The 23,179-nt window shown below is 40.0% G+C and overlaps 2 protein-coding genes across 4 annotated transcripts; one reads left to right on the plus strand and one right to left on the minus strand.

Annotated features, from left to right (window-relative positions):
* Nucleotides 1-1,926: 1,926 nt before the first annotated feature.
* Nucleotides 1,927-5,841, minus strand: lsm14b (LSM family member 14B). Of its 2 annotated transcripts, none has more exons than XM_036007944.1 (9): nucleotides 5,576-5,841; nucleotides 5,290-5,453; nucleotides 5,050-5,179; nucleotides 4,726-4,905; nucleotides 4,436-4,519; nucleotides 4,174-4,329; nucleotides 2,809-2,935; nucleotides 2,237-2,707; nucleotides 1,927-2,105 (listed from the first exon to the last, which is right to left on the minus strand). In XM_036007944.1, the coding sequence occupies exons 1-8, from the start codon at nucleotides 5,694-5,696 to the stop codon at nucleotides 2,548-2,550; spliced, it is 1,122 nt and encodes a 373-aa protein (XP_035863837.1). In that variant the 5' UTR covers nucleotides 5,697-5,841; the 3' UTR covers nucleotides 1,927-2,105; nucleotides 2,237-2,547. The 2 variants fall into 2 exon arrangements, with proteins under 2 accessions (XP_035863837.1, XP_035863836.1); XM_036007943.1 differs by having other exon boundaries at nucleotides 4,726-4,920.
* A 660-nt stretch (nucleotides 5,842-6,501) lies between these two features.
* Nucleotides 6,502-22,024, plus strand: LOC116061975 (transcription initiation factor TFIID subunit 4). 2 transcript variants are annotated; one of them, XM_031316353.2, is made up of 16 exons: nucleotides 6,502-6,775; nucleotides 6,940-7,719; nucleotides 9,836-9,990; nucleotides 10,769-10,888; nucleotides 12,855-12,986; nucleotides 13,144-13,266; nucleotides 13,572-13,661; nucleotides 16,477-16,692; nucleotides 16,832-16,964; nucleotides 17,298-17,409; nucleotides 18,451-18,620; nucleotides 18,798-18,928; nucleotides 19,043-19,168; nucleotides 19,331-19,387; nucleotides 19,513-19,632; nucleotides 19,739-22,024. In XM_031316353.2, exons 1-16 carry the CDS (start codon nucleotides 6,502-6,504, stop codon nucleotides 19,904-19,906), a joined length of 2,907 nt encoding a protein of 968 aa, XP_031172213.1. In that variant the 3' UTR covers nucleotides 19,907-22,024. The 2 variants fall into 2 exon arrangements, with proteins under 2 accessions (XP_031172213.1, XP_031172214.1); XM_031316354.2 differs by having other exon boundaries at nucleotides 17,301-17,409.
* The last annotated feature ends 1,155 nt before the right edge of the window (nucleotides 22,025-23,179 follow it).

The following is a 23,179-nucleotide window of genomic DNA, read 5'->3' on the forward strand; positions in this document are numbered from 1 at the left end:
ATTCTTCAACCAGCATTTGTCGCAAGTCAGCCAACGTGGCTGTGTTGGTCACTCTGGCACGAACAGCACGCCCAAGCTGATCCCACAAGTGTTCAATGGGGTTGAGGTCAGGACTGCTGGCAGACCATTCCATCCTCTCCACTCCCACATTCTGGAGGTAGTCTCTGATAAACCCCGCCCTGTGGGGGCGAGCGTTGTCATCTTGGAGGATAGAGTTCGGTCCCAGACTGTGGAGATATGGGTTGCCACTAGTTGCAGAATCTCATCTCTATATCTCTCTGCATTGAGTTTGCCTCCAATGATGACAAGCCTTGTTTTTCCAGTGAGGGAGATGCCGCCCCCACACCATCACAGTGCCTCCACCAAAAGGTGTTACTCTATCGGTGCAGCAATCAGCATAGCGTTGTCTGCGTCTTCTCCACACTTTGACCCTACGATCCAACTGCCGTAGGCAGAATCTGGACTCATCACTGAACATAACATTCCTCCACATGTTCAGGTTCCAGTGCATGAGTTGCCGACACCAGTGCAAACGGGCCTGACGGTGAAGGGCAGTCATGGCAGGACTCCTGCTGTTCGTGCCAGAGTGACCAATACAACCACGTTGGCTGGCTTGCGACAAATGCTGGTTGAAGAATGGGATGCCATCCCACAGCAGTGTGTGACCAGGCTGGTGACCAGCATGAGTGGGTGGGTGGATGGATGGATGGACGGACGAACAGATAGATAGATTTGTATTGATCCCAAAAAAATGGGAAATTCCAGTGTTGCAGCAGCAAAATATCAGACACACAGCACACATACAGAATATACATGAAATAATAGGATACAATATACATGAAATAATAATAGGATAGAATATAAGAACAAATAATTTAAAATATATACAAGTTGGGAATAAAAATGTACAACTATTTAACTAGTATTGATAAAGCTGTAGATAAACATATTGTGCAAGGTGCACTTAGTGCAGTTGTGATGTCTATGAGTCTTATCTAATACTCAGTGACGAAGTGTTAAAAAGTTTAATTACCTGTGGTAGGAATGATTTCTTATAGCGGTCCGTGCGACATCGAATCTGTCGGAGCCTCTTAGAGAAGGTGCTCCTCTGTTGGACCAGTGTGAGGTGGAGAGGGTGGTCGGGGTTATCCATGATAGATAAGTTTGTTCAGTGATCTCTTCTCCACCACAGCTTCAAAAGTGTCCTGTTTGCAGCCAATAACAGAGGAGGAGGTGCCAGGCTGTTGTGGCTGTGTATGGTTCTTCCACACGCTACTGAGGCTCCGGTTTGTGAAATGAATAAATTGTTAAATTGCCAATATGTCTTGTTTCTTCAAACTTCAATCATCCAATCCACCAAATGAGTCAATGGCAGAATACGGTGTTTGGCATTGGCAGAGAAGATTTGGCAAATTTTCATGGGCACAACCCATATACTTACAGCAGCGCTTCTGATCATCCCACAAATGGGGCACCATTTGAAAGGGAACTACACAGGCTTTCTAACAGTATTAGATTTATTGCCAAAAAGCATTGTTACCACAGAGAAATGATCTACCAAACACAAATTTCCTTACTTTTTGTGTTAAGTTTAGTTTATTTAGCTCAAGTGGGAGAATTTTCTCACCCCATAAAAAACAAATTCTTAAATTTAACAAACAAATTCAACACCTTTGGGGATACATGGTTTTCAATGGACAGGACACGGAAATTGTAATCTAAAGAAAAATGTGGTGGAGTACAACATTTGCCTGTGCGATATACTGAAGTATAAAGTAGCACACAATGGAAAGTACCTCGGATTTGTAATTTGTTACATTCCACTGTATATTAGGATGGTCCAACCCAAGGTGTACACATTTAAAGCTCACTTGTGCATGTGACTGAATGACAACATAATGGGATGTATCCTCAGAGAGCATAAGACAAGTGCACCAGCAATTTCCAGTTTATTTACATTAGTCTCACTTGTTGCTTCAATATGACAGAACAAAGCAATGAGATTTAGCCTTTAAATACAATTAAGTTTAGTTCATTTTGTGTCAATATTCATAGTTTACATTTGTTGATGAAATAAATGTACTCCCAAGAGGCAAAGCAAGATACTTTATAACATGAAACCAATACACGTTTGGGAGTGAAATTCTTCCAAGTAGCAAAAAAACACAAACTTAACACTCCCCATTTAATTGAGAGGGAAAAAAAAAAAAAAAAAAAAAAAAAAAAAACCAACAACAGACACTCTTGGGTAAACAATCTGAGGGGAAAATGACTGGTCACACAGACCATTTACTGAGCCATGCATCCATATTCAAAATGGGGAAAAATGACAAAAAGGCTATACAGAAAAATACAATCCTGGCAATATGGGACAGGATAACTCCCTCAGGGAGAAAAAAAAAAAAAAAATAAATAAAAAAAAGTCCTTCATACAGTGACCGAGCTGCTTTTGCTGATATAATGGGTAAAAGTCCCATTTGTTAGACCCAAGGAAGCCATCGTTGGAGGATGGGGTTGCTTTAGCACCTTGTTATCAAACTCGGACCTTTACAGCTGTCCACTCCTGGTTCTGTAAGAAGATAGAGTCTGAGCAGTGCCCCATCCTCTTCGTCCAGTGTAGCCACCTCTGAAGCCTTGGCCCCTCAGGAACCGTCCAGGGACCCCAAAAGTCTCCAGATTGCGCTTCCGCTCCTCCGCCCATGTTAGTCTGAAACCATTGGTTGATACAAACAGAGGCACTAGCCTGTAGCTCCGCAAGCAGGAGAAACTAGGGTTTGAATATTGAGGATAAAAAGGCCACTTGTTTACCTGAACTTATTCTCAGATGAGATGTTGTCAAAGAAAGACTTTGCTTTGTCGTAGTAGCATTTTGGTCCAAATTGATCATCCTCTGCAGTTGAGTGCATTTCTTTCTCTTCTACCTTATGGTTTCCATCTGTCAAACAGAAATATGCACTGCACATAACCTGGAAGGATGTGCTCTAAAGACCAAGCTGAAAGTGTTGAAAACATAGGTTAAAAAGCAGATTCACTAGTTTTCAACTCATGCCCATCTATTCACAAACCCAGACCCTACACACAATAAGTGACAGTTCACCCAGAACCAAAAATACACATTTCCTCTTACCTATAGTGCCATTAAGCAATCTAGATCGTTTTGGTGCGAGTTACCCAGTGTTGGAGATATCGTCCGTAGAGATGTCTGTCTTTGGAACTACGGAACCGTATCACCGCACAGAAGGAAGCATACTCATGGGCGAGAGGCGTGTGACCGTGCAAGATGTAAACATTAATGGCGTCCTGCTAGCTCAGGTTAGCCAGCCCAGCAGTATCAGTTAGCTACAGTTACAGCTCAGGCAGGGAGGACAAGCCTCTCGTCCATGAGTATGAGCATAATAGGAAAAAAAAAAAAAAAAAATTGATTTGGGGGTGAACTGTCCCTTTAAAAAAAAAAAAATAAACCACATACTTCCGGCTTTTGAAGTTCAGGTTATTGCTGGTTTTAGGTTGTTTCCATTTAAATTGCAAGGACCTGTGCCAAAATGGAAAAATCTTTGAACATGTGTATGGAAAAGACAGAATTGTGTCTAAAGCTGCAAATATCAATTAATTGATTTGTTTTCAACTTTTACATTAATCACCAACTATTGTTAATCGGTTTGAGTCATTTATTATAAAAATTCAGTGATTCCAGCTTCTTATGTGAATATTTTCTCGTTTCTTCGCTTCTCGATGACAGTAAACTGAAAATATTTGAGTTGTGGACAAAACAAGACATTTGAGAACATCATCTTGGGCTTTGGGAAACACTTAGACATTTTCCACCATTTTCTGACATTTTACAGACCAAACAACAACAATCGATTAATACAGAAAATAATTGACGGATTAATCAACAATGAAAATAAATCGTCATTGCAGCCCTAATCATGTCACTGTCATCACTGCAGCTTTGGTGACATAATCCTGGTGCCAGAATCCATCTGTATTGCTATCCTGCTGAGCCAATACCTACAGTTTGAGACTGAGGGATTTGTAACTGTATGTCATAATAAATAGTAATGTTTCAACTGACCATGTGTGCCTTTAAAAAATAAACAAAAAAGTAGTGTCAAAAAAGTAGAAAATATAAAAATGCAGTGGTGCATTTGTGATCACTTGAGCAGTACCAACCTTTCATCCTGTTCTGCACCTCCCGCTCCAGCTCCTCCTTAATAAACTGTGCATTTGAGGAATCAAAATCAAAGTCTGTGTCAAACTTAAGGATGGCAGATGGAACATTAGCCACCATCAGCTGGCCTCTACTACGGTTCCTGCGCCTCCGAGCTCCTAAGATTTATTTATAAAAGCATTGAATGTTAATAGGACATTGTCATTTGTATCCAGAAAAAAAAAAAATAAATAATTCACTTACAAAACTATGTTCCACAGTTACCTTGTCTTCTTGGTGGTGACCTGTTTTCATAGTTCTGCTGCCGAGTTTCCCACTGAGCAGTGGGCACACCTGGGCCTGACTTCACTTAAATGTTAAAAAAAAAAATACACACATACATTTACACTCACTCTTAAGACTGCAATTGCACAGATGGACATTTCCTGAACACCATAAACAGAGTTCTAAAACTTTTCAGGACTATTAAGCAATCCAAGCTATTCACTTTTTAGGTCAATTAGTGAAGACAGTATTTTATTTTGCCTTTCATCACTGAAATTATGCATGCTTACTGATGGCTCCAGTGCCCCTTCTGGTCTGGGAACTCTCTCCTCTGGGCCTCTGAGGCCTCCTTTTCTCCCATTGCCGCTCCTGCTCCCGTGATGGAGTCAAGCCTCCCCTCTGCCTAGATCTGTCCACGTGGAGGGTTTGAACAGCCTTTTCCACCATGGGGCCCCTTACAACATGTAAGCCTGGAAGAACAGGCCCTGCATGACAAAACAAATCCAGTACTGTAGTACGCATTCAACCTACTTAAAAGTATTCATCTTCACTAAGGATGTGGGTTTATGGTTAGTTTACTAGCAATAAATTTGCCTTTGCCTTCACTGACTTACCAAGGCCAAAAGCTGCAGCATACTGTTGATTAAGTAGAGAGCTGGCAGCAAGTTGGTTGTAGGCGGGCATCCTTAAGGGGGTATATGGTCCGAGAGCTGAGTAGATGCCTGGAGAGCCTGAACTGGATGACTGAAAAAAAAAGTAAAAACAATTTAACACACACATTATGAGTCTTTATATAATTTGTCAACTTTTAGGTTATGTACTGTGGGGTGTGAGCCATGCAGTTATTGTAAAACCTGTACTATTGCAGGATCCGGGGGTAGGCCGTGATAAGATCTTGGAGGTTCACACAATGTGATGTCCTTAATATCACTTCCCCGGAAAGTGATGTACTCATAGGTGTCATCTTTCGGTGGTGCTGGTCTGTCAGTGGGTCGTCCCTCCGTTCCAAAACACTTGACTAGTTGAGAGAAAATGTTGAAAGTGACGACATTCATGTTTAAAAAAAAAAAAAACTCAGCATAATGCATGTCGTTCTTGAACATGCTGACAGGCTGTCAAGCTTAGGCCCACACCACTCACCTTTTGCCAGCACTACTGTGGAGTTCACTTTGTCAATTGTATACAAAATCCCCTCATAACGATTTTGGGCTTTTGAAAGTAACCCTATTTTACAGCCAATGTAGGGCTTTGATGAACTCATAGCAGGAGAATATTCAGGACAACACCTTATACAAGAACTCAAGTGGCATCATTCAAGCAATGGAGCGACCGGAAACAATTTATAGGCGTCCACTTGAAACCACGCCCATTGATTGAGGTTTAACGCACCTGGCAGTGAGACTACTAATTCACTGCCGGTCCTGTGCTGAACTTTTCATTTATGACTCGTCTGATACTTAGCATTATTGGCATTTATGATTATTTGTAACATTTATTTGTGTGTTCTCTTTGTGTGTGTACTATTTTGTTCTGACAATTATTTTTGATTACATTTCTCAAATGTGTAAGAAGTTGCAACATAATGTAGGCAACTCCTGTAGCGTCAAGAAGCCAAAACATAATGCTGGAAAACAACTATGTAAACTGGTAATTGTTGATCTGCGCTATTGAGTCGAGTTTGACATCCAGATAGCCTAACATCGCTGCTCTCTGTCTGTGAGCGCCCAGCCAGCTGCTGCGGCTGTCCTGGAAAAAATAGCAACAACGCAGCCATTTTGAGTCCTCTACGATAACGTCAAATTGATATAAAATGCTTCGGCACTGTGCATGAATCTGCAAAGACATGCTGTACATCACAGAAACTCTCTCAGAGAGTCTCCTCGATGTGATAAAGTCCCACCAGGGGCAGCCCTGTGTGGTATCGTTGTTTTCCCGTGAAGCTGTCACACTGAGCTGGAACCTCCACACTGCAGCTCGCAACCATTTGTTCCAAGCTTTATTTTCTTCGAAGAACCAATCACAGCGTCCGGCGAGATCGCGTCACTGAGGGTGCATCCAATCGACGCATGCGTCTCACGAGCGAGCGTAGCTTGGCAAAGATGGCGGCGGGCTCCGATTTGCTGGATGATGTTTTCTTCAACACAGATGTGGACGAAAAAGTAGTTAGTGATCTAGTCGGATCTCTGGAGTCTGAACTAACGGGAGCAGAGCGCGTTAACACAACGACCAGGGTCCAGTCTGCAGCAAATCACGCTGGCAACTCAGCTGTAGGTAACGTTAGTAATTCCAATGTTCTTGGAGGCAGCAAAATGGGACTTTCACAAGAGCTTGCTAAAGCAGGTAAGATAGCTGCCCATTCCGGTTAGCTAACATTAGCTAATTTTGGTCACGTTGTTCTACTGATTTTTAGCTTACTTTGCTTCACTTGTGTGTTTCCTGAAACTAATGCGAATCAGAGAGTTGTTAGATATCCCCCTTGCTTTCATGTGTTTCCGCTGCTGTAGGGACAGGAGTGCAAGGAGGTGTCATTAACAGTTCGGGGTCCCACGGTTCAAGCATGGATGGAGCAGCCGGGACCACATCGAGCATGACAGCCGCTCAGAGTCAGTCCAAGCCCGGGACAGCTAGCGGAGTCGTTACGGTCGTATCAGATGCAGCATCTGGTGTTGGGAAATCTGGAACGACTGGTGTTCAAACTTTGAATGGAAGTAGCGTTGTGATGAACTGTCCTGTCACCGGAGGCACCAGCGGCAACAACACCCAGCCCGCTGTCACGCTTGTCAATAACGGACCTGTTTCAGTGAGCAAAGGAAGCGCAACCGTTTTGTCTGCAACACCAAGTACTATTATTCGAAATTCTTCGACGAGTGCGCAGAATGCTGTGATTTCGTCTCAGTCCTCTGTGAAAAGTGTACCCACTGTCACGCTTGTGAGGCCACCTATGCAAACTAACACCTCACAAAGCGGAGGCAACCAAACCACAGTTTTAACATCACCCGCTGTTAGTGTTACCAGCACGGCCGGTTCGCTCGTCAACAAATTCGACTCCACAAAAGCTATAATGCAGACTGGTGCGCACGTCGTGGCTTCAGCTGTTGCGACAGGTACAATAGCGACCATGAGGAGCCCGACTGTTTTGCAAAACTTGAGGACTTCAGTACCGTCAACAATCGCTGCTACTCCTCCTGGTGGAATACGAGCTATTGCTCCACAGGTGTTGGCCCCTCGACTCACTCAGCCTCAACAAAACGCCCCAAATATCCAAAACATCCAGCTCCCTCCAGGTAACTAAACAGTTTAAGAGCATTTAAAAGTTTTGTAACAGTGTTGCCAATTTAGGCTGTGTCAAGCTGCAATAACTTCTTCAGAAACTTGTTGCTGACACAAACTTTGTTTTATTTGTCAACGTTTCTTAGCTGCTCTTATGCGATTATGCAAGAAATAGTTTGAGACCATAGACTGTATAAAACATGGAAACATTGTCTTTAAAGGCCACAAACAACAGATTAGAGGTGGACAAGGTTCCAAATTGCAGACCAGATAAAAAGCCTTGAGGGCAGTCAGCCAAACTATTTGTACAGTACATCAGACTAGCGTTATGTTGCAATCTATTGATTCTTATTACTTTGTCTTGTCATGGACAATAGCAAACTGTTCTCATATCAACAGCTGTTTACTGTGTATCTCTAGGAAGAGTTTGCAGAGGCTAATTGTTAGACTTTGTGAAGTTTGTCTCAGACCTCAGATATTACTCCAAGGTTTTGCACTGTCAGCGGCAAATTAATGGGATCATTTCAGATTTTCTTTGGCATAAGGACGTATGAATTGTTAAAATATAGTAATATCAATGCGTGGAAATTACCTCTGCTTTGGACTCCAGTGTTTAGAGCTATGCCAGCAAGATAGCGAATGGTCAGACCTAAATAAGCTACAAATAGGGTACTTAAACATCAGCGTTTTATTCACACCATTTAATAACATGTACCTACAACTCAGCACAAAAATGTTTTTGCTTGCTGCTTAAGTCTCCTGTCCAGCCTCTCTGTAACTTGGTATTACTTTGTTGAAGGCCAGTATATTACTGTGTACTGGAGCCCAGTCACTTATTACACAGCCAGTCACCTGTTTGATTGAGAAGCTATAACAGGCTACAGGCTCCAGTGCAAACTAATACACTGGCCTACAGTAAAGTATCAGCAGCAGCAAGGAAAAGTTTTATTTTGTTGTTTTACTATGTTGTGGATCCTCACAATATGTAATTACACAATGTGTTGCGGCTTGAAATGTTTTTGATTCATGGCACCGTGTTTGTGGCTCATTTTCTGTCTGACCGGTCGCTGACAGGCTAGAAGTCTCTGAACATAGACCTCCCAGCTGAGGCAATATCCATGCATCAATAGCCTACAGATGAGTAATTCATACCCCCTCATCTCAGAAACTCCATGCAGTGTTTCCCACACATAGAGTAATTTGTGGCGGTGCGCCATACAATCAACACCGGCCGCCACATATTGCGTTTCGTTATTTTTTAACGCTATTTAAAACATACAGCGTATTCATTCAGCTGCATTTCCTTTTCCTGCTCTCCTCCGTCTCTGTCGCTCACGCGTCTCTCTCACACACACACACACACACACACACACACACACACACACACACACACACACACACAGTGTCTGTCTCCATCAAAACGAGAGAAGACGGCTGGCGAAATTCACAAGTTCACGAAAGGTTGGTATCTCGTGAACACCTTTACACAATCATTAAAAAACATCAAAAAGTGCCCGACCCGACTCTTAGCAAACAAGCGATTGCGCCTGCTTTAGAAAGTTAAAGTCGCAAGTTTGCGAAAAAATGCAGTTGGGTTGTCAAGGTCAAAACACTATATGTAGCAGCTGTAAATCAAATAAACTTATTATAAATAATGTAATGTCATTTTTTTACTCTTACACTGAATGTTTGCTGCTTCAATCCAGATGAGTATTGAAAAGTATTTCCCGCGACTGAAAAAGGTACGTGTTGAGGATGAGGACCAGCCTGAACCAGAGGTATCAGTCTGAAACAGAGCTGAACAGTCCGACCAGTGTAATTAGTTACGTTATTAATATTTTCAGGCTTCAACCAGTGCTGCTCAAGCAGAAAGACAGGGTCAGGGAGAGAAAGAGATAGATTCGTTAGGCATTGAAGAAAGAGTAGGAAAGGAGGACAGCATCCAACAGCATGTCCTCCTCAGTTTTTGATAACTGATTGTTAGGAAAATAAGTCCCCCCCCCCCCCCCCCTTCGCGCCACAAATTGCTTTCTAATCTGTGGGAAACACTGCCATGCATACATACAGTACATTAGTGAGACTGATCAGGACAAAAACGCCCTGACCTTTGACGTCATTTGCCTGTTGCAGGCATGGTCTTGGTTCGCAGTGAGAGTGGGCAGCTGCTGGTGATTCACCAGCAGACCTTGGCTCAGATGCAGGCTCAGTCACAGTCCCAAAGCGCCATGACACCACGACCTGCAGCCCCCACCAGCACTCCACCTGTCCAGATCACTTCTCTACAGGTACCAGGACCAGGACACACAGAAAATGTGACTCATTCATGTTAGGTAGTGACGCATGGACCTGATATACTGGATCAGTATTCACGTAAATATGGACCTTATTTAACAGATCGGGTATCAGACTGATTTCTTTGTCACTGTTATATGTATACTGTACAATCACAATTCTGCAAACCCTTTTATAACCATATAATTAAAATCAACACAAGCTTTACAAGAATGCTGGTGTAAACATCTTCACTTTTAGTTAAGAAGTTAGGTGTAGTTACATCCTCGTATTACATTGCACACATTGTGGTATATAATATATACAATGTTACTGTCTGATGGGAAATGAAAACAATTTTTTTTGACAAATTGTAAAAAGAAACCCTAGTTGATTTGATACATTTTATAATGCAGTTTCATTAAATTACATTTTGGTTGCTGGTTTCACGTGCACACTCTTCCTGCATGGTAAATGACCAATTAAAAAATCATTCTCAGTGGACTGACTTTATTTATTTGCATCTAACTTTAAAATGACTAAAGAAAATGAAAGAAACCACCAAAGTGGAAAATTGTTAGTGAAGAAAAAAGAGAAACTATTTTTCTTCATTCTTTTTTCCTTCCAAAGGGAGTTTAAAGCAACTATATATATATCTATAGTGAAACTATGTAACTTAAAGAAATATATTAACAATATTTATTAGAGAAAAAAATATGTAGCGCATCATTACTTGTTCCATTATTGTTCCATTTACAAAGTGTCATATGTTTAACACCTTTCATTCTGCAGGCTCCAGGCGCGTCACTACTGGCTTGTCCGGTTACCCCCACTGCCATTATTAAACAAGGTTCCGCAGTCCAGACCACTGTGACAACCTCTACCGCACTGCAGAGGCCGCCTGTACAGCAGGTAACTCCAACACACATCCCAAATTGTTCCTCAGTTCCAATATACCAGACCCGGTTCGTGCTGGCACTAAACAGTCTGGAACTATCCGACAATCAAGTTAAATCAAACCATTTGCTCTTCATGATGATTGGCCGCAAGTTACACTTTGAGAATAATAACGTTGGTTTTAATTTAACCACAAACATAAAATATGTTTCACAGGGTCTGAAATGTTTTCCTACCAGCCGCTATGGCATGTATATCCAATTTCTACCTGCCATTCAGAATTTTTACTTGCCACATCTGAAACCAGTGCACAGCTAGCTCTGCACCTGCTGTGACTCAGAGAGACCGATGGCATCAATAGCATCAACATCATAATTGCCTACTTGCTCTCTCCTGCCCAGATCACTCTAGACATAGTGCTGTCTTCATGACCTCATCCAAACCCAACTAAGATATTCCTCTTTACCTTTTGTACATTTTACACTAAAGGACATTTCTTTTTTTTTAATGTTCCCTGTGCACACAAACGTTGCTTCACTCATTGTGGTCTGGCATTGCTCAAAAGACATTTGCTTTGGTTAAGATTGGCAACTTAAAAAAATGAAATATCCAAAACACAAACACAATCAATCAGAAGAAGTTTGAATCCAGTCAATGTGTTTGAAGAAGCTCAAGTTATGAACAGCTCTGCAGCTCTACAAAATCCTGGAGAAGATAGTAGTAGTAATTTCCTAGAATGAGAAAGTTAATATAAGGCTTTTCTCGTGTTCCTAAAGTACGGCTAAATGCAACTCTGTTGGACCAGTTAAGACTGATTTCCTACTCTGAAATGCTTAATAAAAACAGACCCAGAACCTGTTTCATAGGTTGAATGGTCATTTTGTTTTCCCTAATGAAATGATGGGCTTTTACATTAAGGTCAGCACAACTGTTTTCTTTTCTTCATGTCTTTTTTTGGGTGGCATGTTGTTTGCTTACTTTTAAAAAAACCTTGCTGGTTGTGTTAATCTTTCTTGGGATTTATGATTGTTCAGGTTGCCACAGAATTTCCCTTAAAGGTTAATATATTTTACTTAATCTCATTAACGGGTTTTCATTGTCTGTTTTGCACACCATGTTTTTCTATTTTTATTTAGGTGTGGAAGAAGAGAATAGTTAAGCTCCTAAAAGTTAATGTTGTACTCGTAGTATATAGTATAGTATAATGAGTGTTCTGTTATAGCAAACATACAATATATAGCACAACTCCTTTCTGAAAAAATAAAGCTCGGGGGGAAAAAAGATGTCCTAGTAAAGTTGAAGTATGGTGCCCCAGGACCAGACATTTCAGAACTCTTATTCTGACGTTGTCACTTTCCTGAGTCTCATCTCATGACTGCATATACACTAGGGGTGTTCAAAAAAATTGATTCACATTCGAATCGCGATTCAAGCTCTACCGATTCAAAATCGATTCATAGAATTCCAAAAATTGATTCATATTTTTTAATAAAAATAAATGTATGTCTACTGCAATCACATGGGAAAAGTAACTACATTTACATACTGTGAATCTTTTATTTTAATCGAGAATCGTTTTTTAATCGAAAATCGATTCTTGAGCCTGAAAATTGATATCGAATCGTGACATTTTCTGAATCATGCACCCCTAATATACACTGACTTAGGGGTGGCAGTAGCTCAGTCTGTAGGGAGTTGGGTTGGGAACCGGAGGGTTGCAGGTTCAAGTCCCCATACGGACCAAAAGTATGGTGGTGGACTGGTAGCTGGAGAGTTGCCAGTTCACCTCCTGGGTACTGCCAAGGTGCTCTTGAGCAAGGCACCGAACCCCCTACTACAACAAAGCCCCCTCACTCTGACATCTCCATAGTAGTAGTCCATGTGTGTGTAATTCAGACCTGTGTGTAATGTGTATAATAACAACAGAGTGAAAATATTGTAATTTCCCTTGCGGGATTAATAAATTATAAAATTATTATAGAACACCATCATGCTGGGAGGAACAGCCCACACACCGGGACAGCCGCTCGGAACGCCCACCACGGTGCAGCCTGGTTCTGTAGCCACAGCAGTTACACAGAGGACCCCTGTCACTCCAACAGCTGTCACAGCTGTAAGAGAGAAGTACTAACCTTGAATGCTTTTGTCTTTTGTAATCTTTCAAAACTAAATATATTAGATACTCATTCATGTGTTCTCCTCCACATTTCTATTGTGTGTCCGATGTGTATATTTAAGGAAAAATTCCATTTGTGTGTATGTGCTTGCAGGAGACACTAGAGAATGTAAAAAAGTGTAGAAACTTTCTGTCCACGTTGATCAAGCTGGCATCCAGTGGGAAACAGTCCTCTGAGACTACGGCCAACGTCAAGGAGCTGGTCAAGAACCTGCTGGTATACTTCTTTTTTTTTCCCATCATTATCATCATCTCTTTCACCATCTCTGTTAAAACTCGATATCTCTATGACTTCATCTTCATACCTTTCCTGTCATTCCTTCAGTCTGTTTTCCTAACTTTACTTTATGTGACTTTATACAGTTATTGACTCGCTCCTTTCTTACTCTTTTTTTTTACCTTGAATTTGACTGTGAGCAACTGCAACTAAACCATTTCCCTGAGAGGATCAATAATGTATTTTGATTCTGATTATGTTTTATTGTTTGTTCTGATCCATCCTCTTTGTTTATTGTACAACAGGAAGCGAAGATAGAGCCTGAAGATTTCACCAGTAGGTTATACCGGGAGCTCAACTCCTCACCACAGCCCTACCTTGTGCCTTTCCTGAAGGTGAGATCAGTGACGGATATAATGCTGCATGCTACAGGCTGTGTAAACTCAGACCTTGTTTGACATGTACCCTCTCCACCAAATGGAGCGTCAGTGCCAAATGCGAACTTGTACCCCTTTTAGACCAACGTGGTGACGTGGCCTCGCAACTCTGCTCCTAACCAGGGTTTACACTGCTCACCATTGATACAGGTTTTTTTTATAATAACTATAGCCTACTATATGGTTACTATTAAATGTATATAGTTTTACTATAATCCTGTTGCATGCATTGCATTGACTCTTAGCTGTCTAAAACTACATAATCTACTCTTTAATATTAGAGATACAGTCCATGGACATCTTTGTAGAGTTTAGGCTGAGGGATTTGGGAAATCAGTGTCCTGAAAGACTCTCCCACTGAGCTGAAATGAAATGAGTGCACATAAATTAGGTAAATAACGTGAATCAAATATTTAGTTTCTTTCTGTGGGGGCGGGCCAAGGCAATGGTAGGGAAAACACTGCAAGATTCCATTACAGCAAAAAGAAGGGCACTTCTTTATTGCATGAAATAAAATATAAGCTTTATTTGCCTTTTTGCATGAAGTAATCCCAAGTTCACAAACTAAAGTAATTCCAGTAATGCGATACAAAACTATACTAATTCACTAAACATACTGGGTAGGATAGCTACAGATACAGAAATACAACAGTGCAATTCAACCCTGTCATCTGTATTTGGCAACAAGCTTTCATCCACATCACACCTTATGTTCTCTCTTGTAATACACCTTGGAAAGTATCTTTTTGCATGCCTAAACCATCACTGGCAATCTTATGCAGATATGTCCAGACATCCAGCATTCATTTTGCCCAAGAGGGACATCAGATCATATGGCTGCTAGTCATAAACTTCTCACCTCCAAGAGGAAAATAATTCCTCCACGGTTTTGAGAAATGGAGAGTAGAAAGAGAAAGTGAAACTATTCTGGGATGGGTTGAAAACCACTCTGTGAATGATTAAACAGTTCATGAATTTTGGAAGATGCGGTCATTGAATTTTGTGTCAAAGCAATGAAAAGTGATCCACAGTATAGTCCACATTGATTTCTGTTGTGCTGACTGTGTGAGTTTAAAAAAAGTTTCCTCAATATTAAGAAAAGCCTATTGCCAATTCTAAAAAAGTAACTGCTTAATCATGAATTTGGAATTAGTCACATCATTGTGTACATATAATATACACTTCAGGTAAAGACAGTACAGAGAGTTCACTTGAAATAGAGCGATTTGCATGTACAATGATATGAGAGTGCATTTATTATCAGATTTGTATTCTTTCTAAGAACAAGCTTTTTTTGTTTACTTTTTGATGACCATAATCAAAATAAATCTAACAATATGCCACATTTATTGATTTTGCACTAGGAAATACTGTAGTTGTTACAAATAGCTCTTGCACTGTTTTCCCATAGTTAAAATGTGAAAACAAAAAAGAGCCTTTATGAACTTCTCATTAGAGAATAAACTACATTCTCTGCACTTTAGTTGTCAGCACAATATGTGATAGAAACTGCACCATTTTTCTTAAGTGCTGCTACTTTTGCGCATCCAAGTTTTTTGTTTTTTTTTCCCAATTTCCAGGCAATATTTGCGTAGCATAGACTTCTGATACTACTGTTCTAAAGTGCCTTAAATTTCAGGATGGTATGTGCTGGAACTGTGAAGATGTATGTTTAAGTTTTCGAGAACCTGTTTTAAAAGAGAGTAGAAATGTGTGCCTTGGCCTGTTTGGATTACTCTGGAAAGACCAAATGTGGAAAAATAATTTGATTAATGCATTCACAACTAGGGGAGTGGAGTTTAAAAAAAATAGATTCTCCAATTAAAATCGATCTTTGTTTGAGTAATCTGATATTGATTAATAAAATCCTGAAATTGATCTTTTATTATATGCATCACCATGGATGTGGTGAATTGACCCCCCATTACTTAATGTAATAAACATTAACTTGGTGCATTATAAAACATATATTTCAGGATTGCTTCTTGCTTGTACAGTACAATTTACAAGAAAGACAATCTGACAATCTCTTTTATATCCATGCGAAATTGGTATTGTAACTGAAATTTCCCTAACCTAATTGATATCAAATCGGAAATGTATCGAATTGGGACCTTGTGAATCGGAATCTATTTGCGAAATTATTGGTGATAAGATACCCAGCCCTATTCACAACTGAGCTGGCAGTTATTTTACACAGGAGGACAGCTTCAGGAAAACGGGTACCTCTTAGAAATTCATCACAAAAAGGGATCAGAACATGTGTTGGCAGATGCCCTGTCTAGAGTGTAGCTTTGACATTTTATGCGATTTATTAGGTTAGAGTGAGATTGGTCCAAGAAGCTCATCCCACTTCTGGCTGGCATCCAGAGGATCCTGATTAGAGTGGCACCCGGCCCATCCCTCCAATTGGAGAGATGCAGTTCAAGGAACAAGCTATATTTCCTGGACTAGCTTGTCTCAATGTGATAGTGTTTGACAGATGTTACCTGTTCAGACCATTATGTGTTAAACTAAGGCACTCGCTTAGCTAGCTGGGGACTGGGCGCAGGCCCTTTTCCTTTGTAGTTTTCCTTTTTTGTTTGTTTTTGTCAAAATCTAAATTCCTTGGAAATAAATAACTTTATTTTACCAAATCAATCTGGTTTTATGTTGCTTCCCTTTTCCCTGGAGAGATGCGGCGTGAAAACAAATCTATTCTGTGTGGAAAGGAGGCAGTAACTTTATCAAACTGAACACATGTTCATTCTTTCCGTCGTCTGTCTGCCTGCAGAGAAGTCTCCCAGCACTGCGTCAGATGACCCCAGACCCAGAGGCCTTCATCCAGCAGAGCCTGCTGCCTCTGCCCAGCACTCAGCCTGCTGCAGCAGTCTCCACGGCCCTCACCGCTGTGATGCTGCGACCTCCTCTCTCCACAGCCACCAGCACTGCCGCGACCAAAACCACAGTTATCAGCCTTCCTCAGACACCTCACAGTAAACCTGGACTGGTAATTAATCATTACCTGTATCCAAATTCAGTCATCGGCATGCACATAGAAGTAGAAACCTTGCATAAGAGTTTGCACCTCCATTCTTGTCTGTACTTTTATTCAGTGTTTCTCATTCTATGTCTCTGAATGTGCGCAGATAGTGCCCCAACAGGGGACGATGGTGAGGCCACAGGTGACGCTGGCTCAGTCTCCCATGGTAACACTCAGAGGACAATCTCATAGCCGCATCATTGTGGGCCAGCCGCAGGTGGTCAAACAGCTACAGACAGGTGTGTGTTCAACAGTCACTTGCACTTCTTTTATTTCTTCTATCCAGTAAACCTCATATGCAGTTGGTTCCCTCTAAGTCTGTCTTTATTTGATCCTTCACCCATTTACTCTGTACAGTATGGAAGTGCCGCCACCTTGTGGATACTATCTGTAATTTTAGGATACTAAACTCGTACAAATGTGCCAAATTTGATTCTAAAAAAATTTGAAGTTCAATTCAGCTCACAGTGCATGTTTTAAACTGCTCACTGACAATTGGAACTGCACTTTTAACTACAATTTATTCTTCTCAGTTAGCAGCAATAATCATCATGTGTGTCTATTAATTCCTGCAGTGAAGCAGACATTGGCTCCGGGGGCCAAAGGAGTGCAATTAGTCAGTCAGGCCCCTCTCACAGCTGCTCAGAAGAACAAGCTGAGGGAAGCAGGAGGGGGAACCTTCAGGTTTGTGACACATTAATATCATTAGTGTCTTATAAATACTGGTCTCCAAACAGTCAGCATTCCAGGAATTTTAGAGGTTTCTACATCTTTCAATAGCCTCTGAGAATTTACAGGATCTTTTGTATTGTTATATTTCATGTTGGAACTATGTCAGCAGTGAGCAGAGACATGCAACCTTACTTTTATACATTTAACAACATACATGTTCTTTGCGTTTATTTCTTTATCTTATGTGATGGAGGTTGAGATGAAGGTGTTCCTCCTTACTGAGGTACTGACTTGAACATTTAAAGTTTTATGGTAGCTATAGTAGCCTAGCTATATCAATAACAGACCCAGGTCAGATATTGTTTTCATTTACACTATATACAACTACTGTACAGGTATAGCTAATAGACTGGTTAATGCTGTGAATATGAAGGGCATATAATAGTGATTTGATTTAAGAGCCCATGAAGTTATGTTCACACAGGTAGCATGTGTGATGATAAAGTTGTTGTTTCGTAGTTCGTCTCACAGAAAGAAAAAAACATATTTAAATGAAAACGATCTGTTTTGTGTATTTGGATATATTGGAATAAAACAAAAGTGGGAAGTGTCAGCACAGAGGTTTAAACTGCTGAGACAGAGCAGAGTAACCACACGTTGTCTGTCTAATAGATGTATCCTAAGTAATTCCGATGGCATACTTTTTTCTTTTTTTTTTTTTTTTTTTTTTTAAAGAAAAAGGTAAGTCTTTAAGTCTTAAATTGGTGCAGTCTTTGTTGCTTTCATCACATTCATCTAAATGTCCCTGGGGAACATCCTTTGGGGGCGGTCAGACTCAGTAATTAGGGTGCATGTCGAATTATCTTAGTATTTAAATGTTTCTAGCTGTTTGTTTTTTTCAGCTATAGAAGACTACTGCAGCTAAATAAAACAATTGAGATTATTTTAAATACATGTGCACTGACAAAAAAAAGTGATCTCAGTTTTTACACACAATAAGGTGTAAATCATGTTGCGGTTTATGTCTGACTCGTCACGTTTTATTTCATCCAGAGATGATGATGATATCAATGATGTGGCCTCCATGGCAGGGGTCAACTTGTCAGAGGAGAGCGCCCGTATCTTAGCAACCAACTCTGAGCTTGTCGGCACGGTGACTCGTTCTTGTAAGGATGAGACCTTCCTCTCCACCTCTTTACTCACGCGGAGAGCTCTGGAGATTGGTGAGACACATAAACTTAAGAGCAAATGTTTGTCTTTTTTTCTTTTTTTTTTAACTCTAAAGTGTCTTATAAAAAATATCAATACATTATTTATTGTTATTGAATTGTACAGCACATTCTTGCTTTTAAAGGCTGACAATGTCTAAATCTTTATCAACACTCCTCTTGTTGTGACAGGTAAGAAGTTCGGTGTCGGCGAATTGGGCGCAGATGTGATCAACTACATTTCCCACGCTACACAGCAGCGACTACAAAACCTGCTGGAAAAGGTGTCACAAGTGGCACAGCAGAAAAACACAACTTTCAAGGTGATTATTAATTCCAGTAATTTGCGAGCCGGAGAGCATTGCCATGTACTCTGTTTTTACCTGTCGTACCTTCCTCTACCTTCCTGGCAACGTTTTACTTCATCCATCCTTTAGGAGGATGAGCGGTATGAGCCGGTAAGCGATGTGCGAACCCAGCTTAAATTCTTCGAGCAGCTGGATCAGGTGGAGAGGCAAAGGAAGGAAGAGCAGGAGAGAGAGATTCTCCTGAAGGCTGCCAAGGTAACAATATAGAAACACGGTCACACAGCACCATTGACAGGAAGAATCCTACACACTATGATAGATCTGCTAACAAGGAGCAAGTGAATGAATAAAACAATTGTCTGAATAAAGTGTACATATCCATCTTAAAATATTCAAATGTCCTCTGCCTTACTGCAGTCTCGGTCACGGCAAGAGGACCCTGAGCAGCTCAGACTAAAACAGAAGGCCAAAGAGGTAAGTATATGCTACGATAAGTGAGTATAGGATTTGCTGTCTTTGTAAAGCAGTGTGACAAGTCTGTCTGTCTGTCTGTCTGTCTGTCTGTGAGGTTAATCTACGTGTTATTGCTTGTATTCCAGATGCAGCAGCAGGAGCTGGCTCAGATCAGACAGAGAGAAGCCAACCTAACGGCGCTGGCAGCAATCGGTCCGAGGAAAAAACGGAAAATGGACTCTCCTGTTAGGGGCGCCAGTGCAGAGGTGAGGAATATGGAACCATTTGGCATAGAATGGTTGTGCTTAATTTGTAATTATTTCAAATAAGGTCAATAAAAGACTAAATGTCTTTCTTGTGTTTACGCCGCAGGGCTCAGGGTCAGGCCCCTCTCAGCCTGGAGGCTCCGGTGGAGCAGGCTCCAGACAGTTTATGCGACAGCGCATCACCAGAGTCAACCTCAGGGACCTGCTCTTCTGCCTGGAGAATGAAAGAGGGACCAGTCACTCACACCTGCTCTATAAAGGCTTCCTCAAATAGCACCCGCATTAAAATGACTAGTGGCGTTCAAGAAGCAGAGTTGACTGTCAGCTCAGATCGTCTCTGCCGGTACTTTCTTTGATCACCCACTGCTGAGTGACGAGACGTCTGTCTGGGAAGAAAATTATCTGGGACACCGAAGAGACGTCTTCTTTTCAAAGCCTTTTCAAGCACAGGTCTTTTGTATTTTTCAGAGGAGCAAATATTTGAACTGGGCCCTGATTTCAGTGTGCCTCTCAGCTCGGTTTTGCTCTTTAGAGACCAGTTTTACCCAACCACGCTTCAGTCATGCACTGCCTCATGCTGCACACAAGGAAAATGTCTTTAACCCAACTGAGCGCTATAGACCCGAAGACCTTGTCAGTGTCACTTGCACTGACATGCGTGTTGTAGCAGCAAATCTCTTTGAAGTGGTTTCATTTTAGATTAATGTGCGACACTCAGGTGCAACAGCCTGATTTTACTAAACTGCAGTAATGTGCTTATTTTCTTGACCATGTTAATGTAAAAACTCTGTTTATTTAAGTTCTTAACAGAGATTTTAATTTATCACACATTTATACTATATTTTAGCACAGTTTTAATGCCTGTGGATTGTTTTACAGAGAGTAATCTTGACTAGCCTTGTCATCTGCTGAGTTGCCTTCTTAACAAATTAAGCCATATGGATTAGAATGTGTTGATCTGCTTCAGTAACATCATCTATCCAACAGTTCTCTCCAGATTTGTAGGATGTGTGCTACATCGTTTTGTTGTGCGCTTTCTTTTTTTCTTTCTTTCTTTCTTTCTTTCTTTCTTTGATTGTTTATGTCATGTGTTGTGCATGATGTAATCACAGGTGTTGTATTTGAACTCTCGCAACTGTATTATTTATTGTGAGAGTTCCCGACACAGTGGTTGAAACCGAAATTCCTCTTTTTATTCAGATTCTAGCACATTTACTACAAAGACTACATGCCCTTTACATTCCTATCAATCATTTCTAAAGCCACCTCCCCTGCAGTCAGCCGTTTTCATTAATTTCTTTAGTGACAATGTACAGTTTAACTTAAAGAACTGTACCTTATGTCACAGTGAACATCCTTTCCAATGTAGTTGTTGTTCACCACTTTATCATGCCAAATAGATTTCAAAAGTCTGCAGATTTTTTGGTGTGTTAAATGTGCTTGTTGTCCTCTGATTTAGAAGATCCAAGAATAATGAAAGATTTACATAATGATTATGAAAATAATAATGTGGATTTGGCTCTGTGTTTCTTGAATAATGTTACCAAGAGGCTTTCATGTCATTTCCCTGCGTTTCCTAAATGTCCCCCAAAGAGCTGCAGACTTTTCAAATGAAAGTGTGTAATGTTTAAGTAAGCTTTGACTAAAATATCTTTGTGCAGGATGGATTGCCCATCTCAAGCACATTTTAGTCTTTGCTTTTTGTACCATAAAAAAGATAATGGGAATGGTTGGCTAAATGGATAAAAACATTGAAACTAGTATGGTATAATTGGGAAATGAAGTGGCTGTTAGTAATGTAAAGTATCCAGGCTGTGTAGCTCATGGGCTATAATGTGAATTTTAAAAAAGGAGTTTGGAGCAATGAATACCAATAATGTTATTGATTACAGTCATTTATGTGAATCACACATTTTCCAATAAGTTGTTTTTCCACATTTTTATATTTATGAATGATGGAGGATGATCATATTGGTAAACATGGGCATGAAATGCAGAACGAGGACTGCACTTTGACAGATCACTTTTCTAAAACTAGTCGATCAGATGAACAAACCCACTTTATAACTTTTTATATTTTTAGTGCACATACTAATTTTGGTCTTTATACCTTTGTCATTTTCTGAAAGAATCTGTATTGGCAACTTTTTTATTACTGTATTTAAGTTTGCTGTTTGTAAGTTTATCAGTTGACAATTTCCAACTCAGCAGATTTATTTTATCTTTCATATACAGTAGATAAGACAAATATATGACACTTTCTTGCCAATATCTTGTAAATTTTGCACAGCCACCTGTTTATATGTAAATATCTGAATTTAAAAAAAAGTTTTTAATTGCTATTTTATAATGGATTGAAAGAGAATGATCTCTATTAAAACAAAAAAACAAACAAATATCTTGTAATATTGTCTATATTTTTGTGGCAGGTCTGGTCTTTCAGGTCTTCACACAGTAGTTCACATTGTGGAGCCTAAAATACGAATGCATTGTCCAGTATTTTCTTTGACCTTTTAAAGAAAGAAGAGTCAAAGAAAGTATGGGAAACTGTATGAAAGTAGTACAACCAACTCAGTCATAAAGCGCATTAAAAAGGATATTAAATACATTTTGGTATTTGTAAAGACAATGTATAGAATTACATTTACTGCAAACGTTACTGAAAAACGTATTGTTAATTTGAAAAACTATTTTGACGTGAGGCAGTTACTCACTAGCTCAGTCAAAGACAAGCTTGTTTTTCTGTATATTTGTATTATATTTTAGGGACAAAACAGTACTCTCATGTGCCCAAAAACTAAATATAGTATAATAAGGACCAAGTCATTGGTATCTATGGACTCATAACAAGTTGAATATCAAAGAAATGCACACATATTCAGGGTAAAAAAGATAGTGTTTTTTCCACATTTTTCAAAAATCCTGACTATTGTTAAAATGTGATTTTTCATGTGAAACATTTTGATGTGCTGTATTTTGATTTAAAATGCATTTGTTAACTGGTCCCATCTGCTGCTTTTAAATTCTGAAATATTTTATCAATACGATCTGTTAACTGATGCTGCTGATAATCTCACTACCAGTTAGTAACTCATTTTACATTATGTTCACATTATGTGTATGATAAAAATCTCTTTAGCAATTTTCAAGATTTTAAATATTGCTTTTTTCCCTTCCTTACTGAAACAGACATGTGTGATTGTGTCGTAAATAGGCTGAAAATCCCAAATGAATGCTTTGATAGGGAATAGAAAGAGGAATTAGAAAGCACAAAGGCCCTTGCAAACACTGAAAGATTACCAATATGTGCATGGACTGAATACAATTTTGGTTTTAGAAAGAAACATCGTATGGAACTTGATAATCAAGGGTTCCATTCTTCACTATATTGAGTGCTCCGATTAAAATTATATTTTTTTGTTCCTAAAATGATTTTGTGCATAATGTCCTTATCACATAAGAATTATTTCATAAAGCAAAATGTCCTCCCAGAAAAACAGAAATGTTGTGTTATAAAAGACTATCAAGTCTTCAGTGGCTGTACAAA

This window comes from Sander lucioperca, chromosome 12, assembly GCF_008315115.2.
Source record: "Sander lucioperca isolate FBNREF2018 chromosome 12, SLUC_FBN_1.2, whole genome shotgun sequence".
NCBI classification, from domain to species: Eukaryota; Metazoa; Chordata; class Actinopteri; order Perciformes; family Percidae; genus Sander; species Sander lucioperca.

Bases quoted from the DNA above. Each gene is read 5' to 3' on its own strand.
- lsm14b (XM_036007943.1), bottom strand. From the start codon at position 5,696: ATGAGTTCATCAAAGCCCTACATTGGCTGTAAAATAGGGTTACTTTCA. The intron at 4,921-5,049 runs GTAAGTCAGTGA...TTTGTCATGCAG, and splicing joins TGCTGCAGCTTTTGGCCTTG to GGCCTGTTCTTCCAGGCTTA. The intron at 2,936-4,173 runs GTTGGTACTGCT...TCTGTTTGACAG, and splicing joins GGTGCAGAACAGGATGAAAG to ATGGAAACCATAAGGTAGAA.
- LOC116061975 (XM_031316353.2), top strand. From the start codon at position 6,502: ATGCGTCTCACGAGCGAGCGTAGCTTGGCAAAGATGGCGGCGGGCTCC. The intron at 6,776-6,939 runs GTAAGATAGCTG...CCGCTGCTGTAG, and splicing joins ACAAGAGCTTGCTAAAGCAG to GGACAGGAGTGCAAGGAGGT. The intron at 9,991-10,768 runs GTACCAGGACCA...TTCATTCTGCAG, and splicing joins TCCAGATCACTTCTCTACAG to GCTCCAGGCGCGTCACTACT.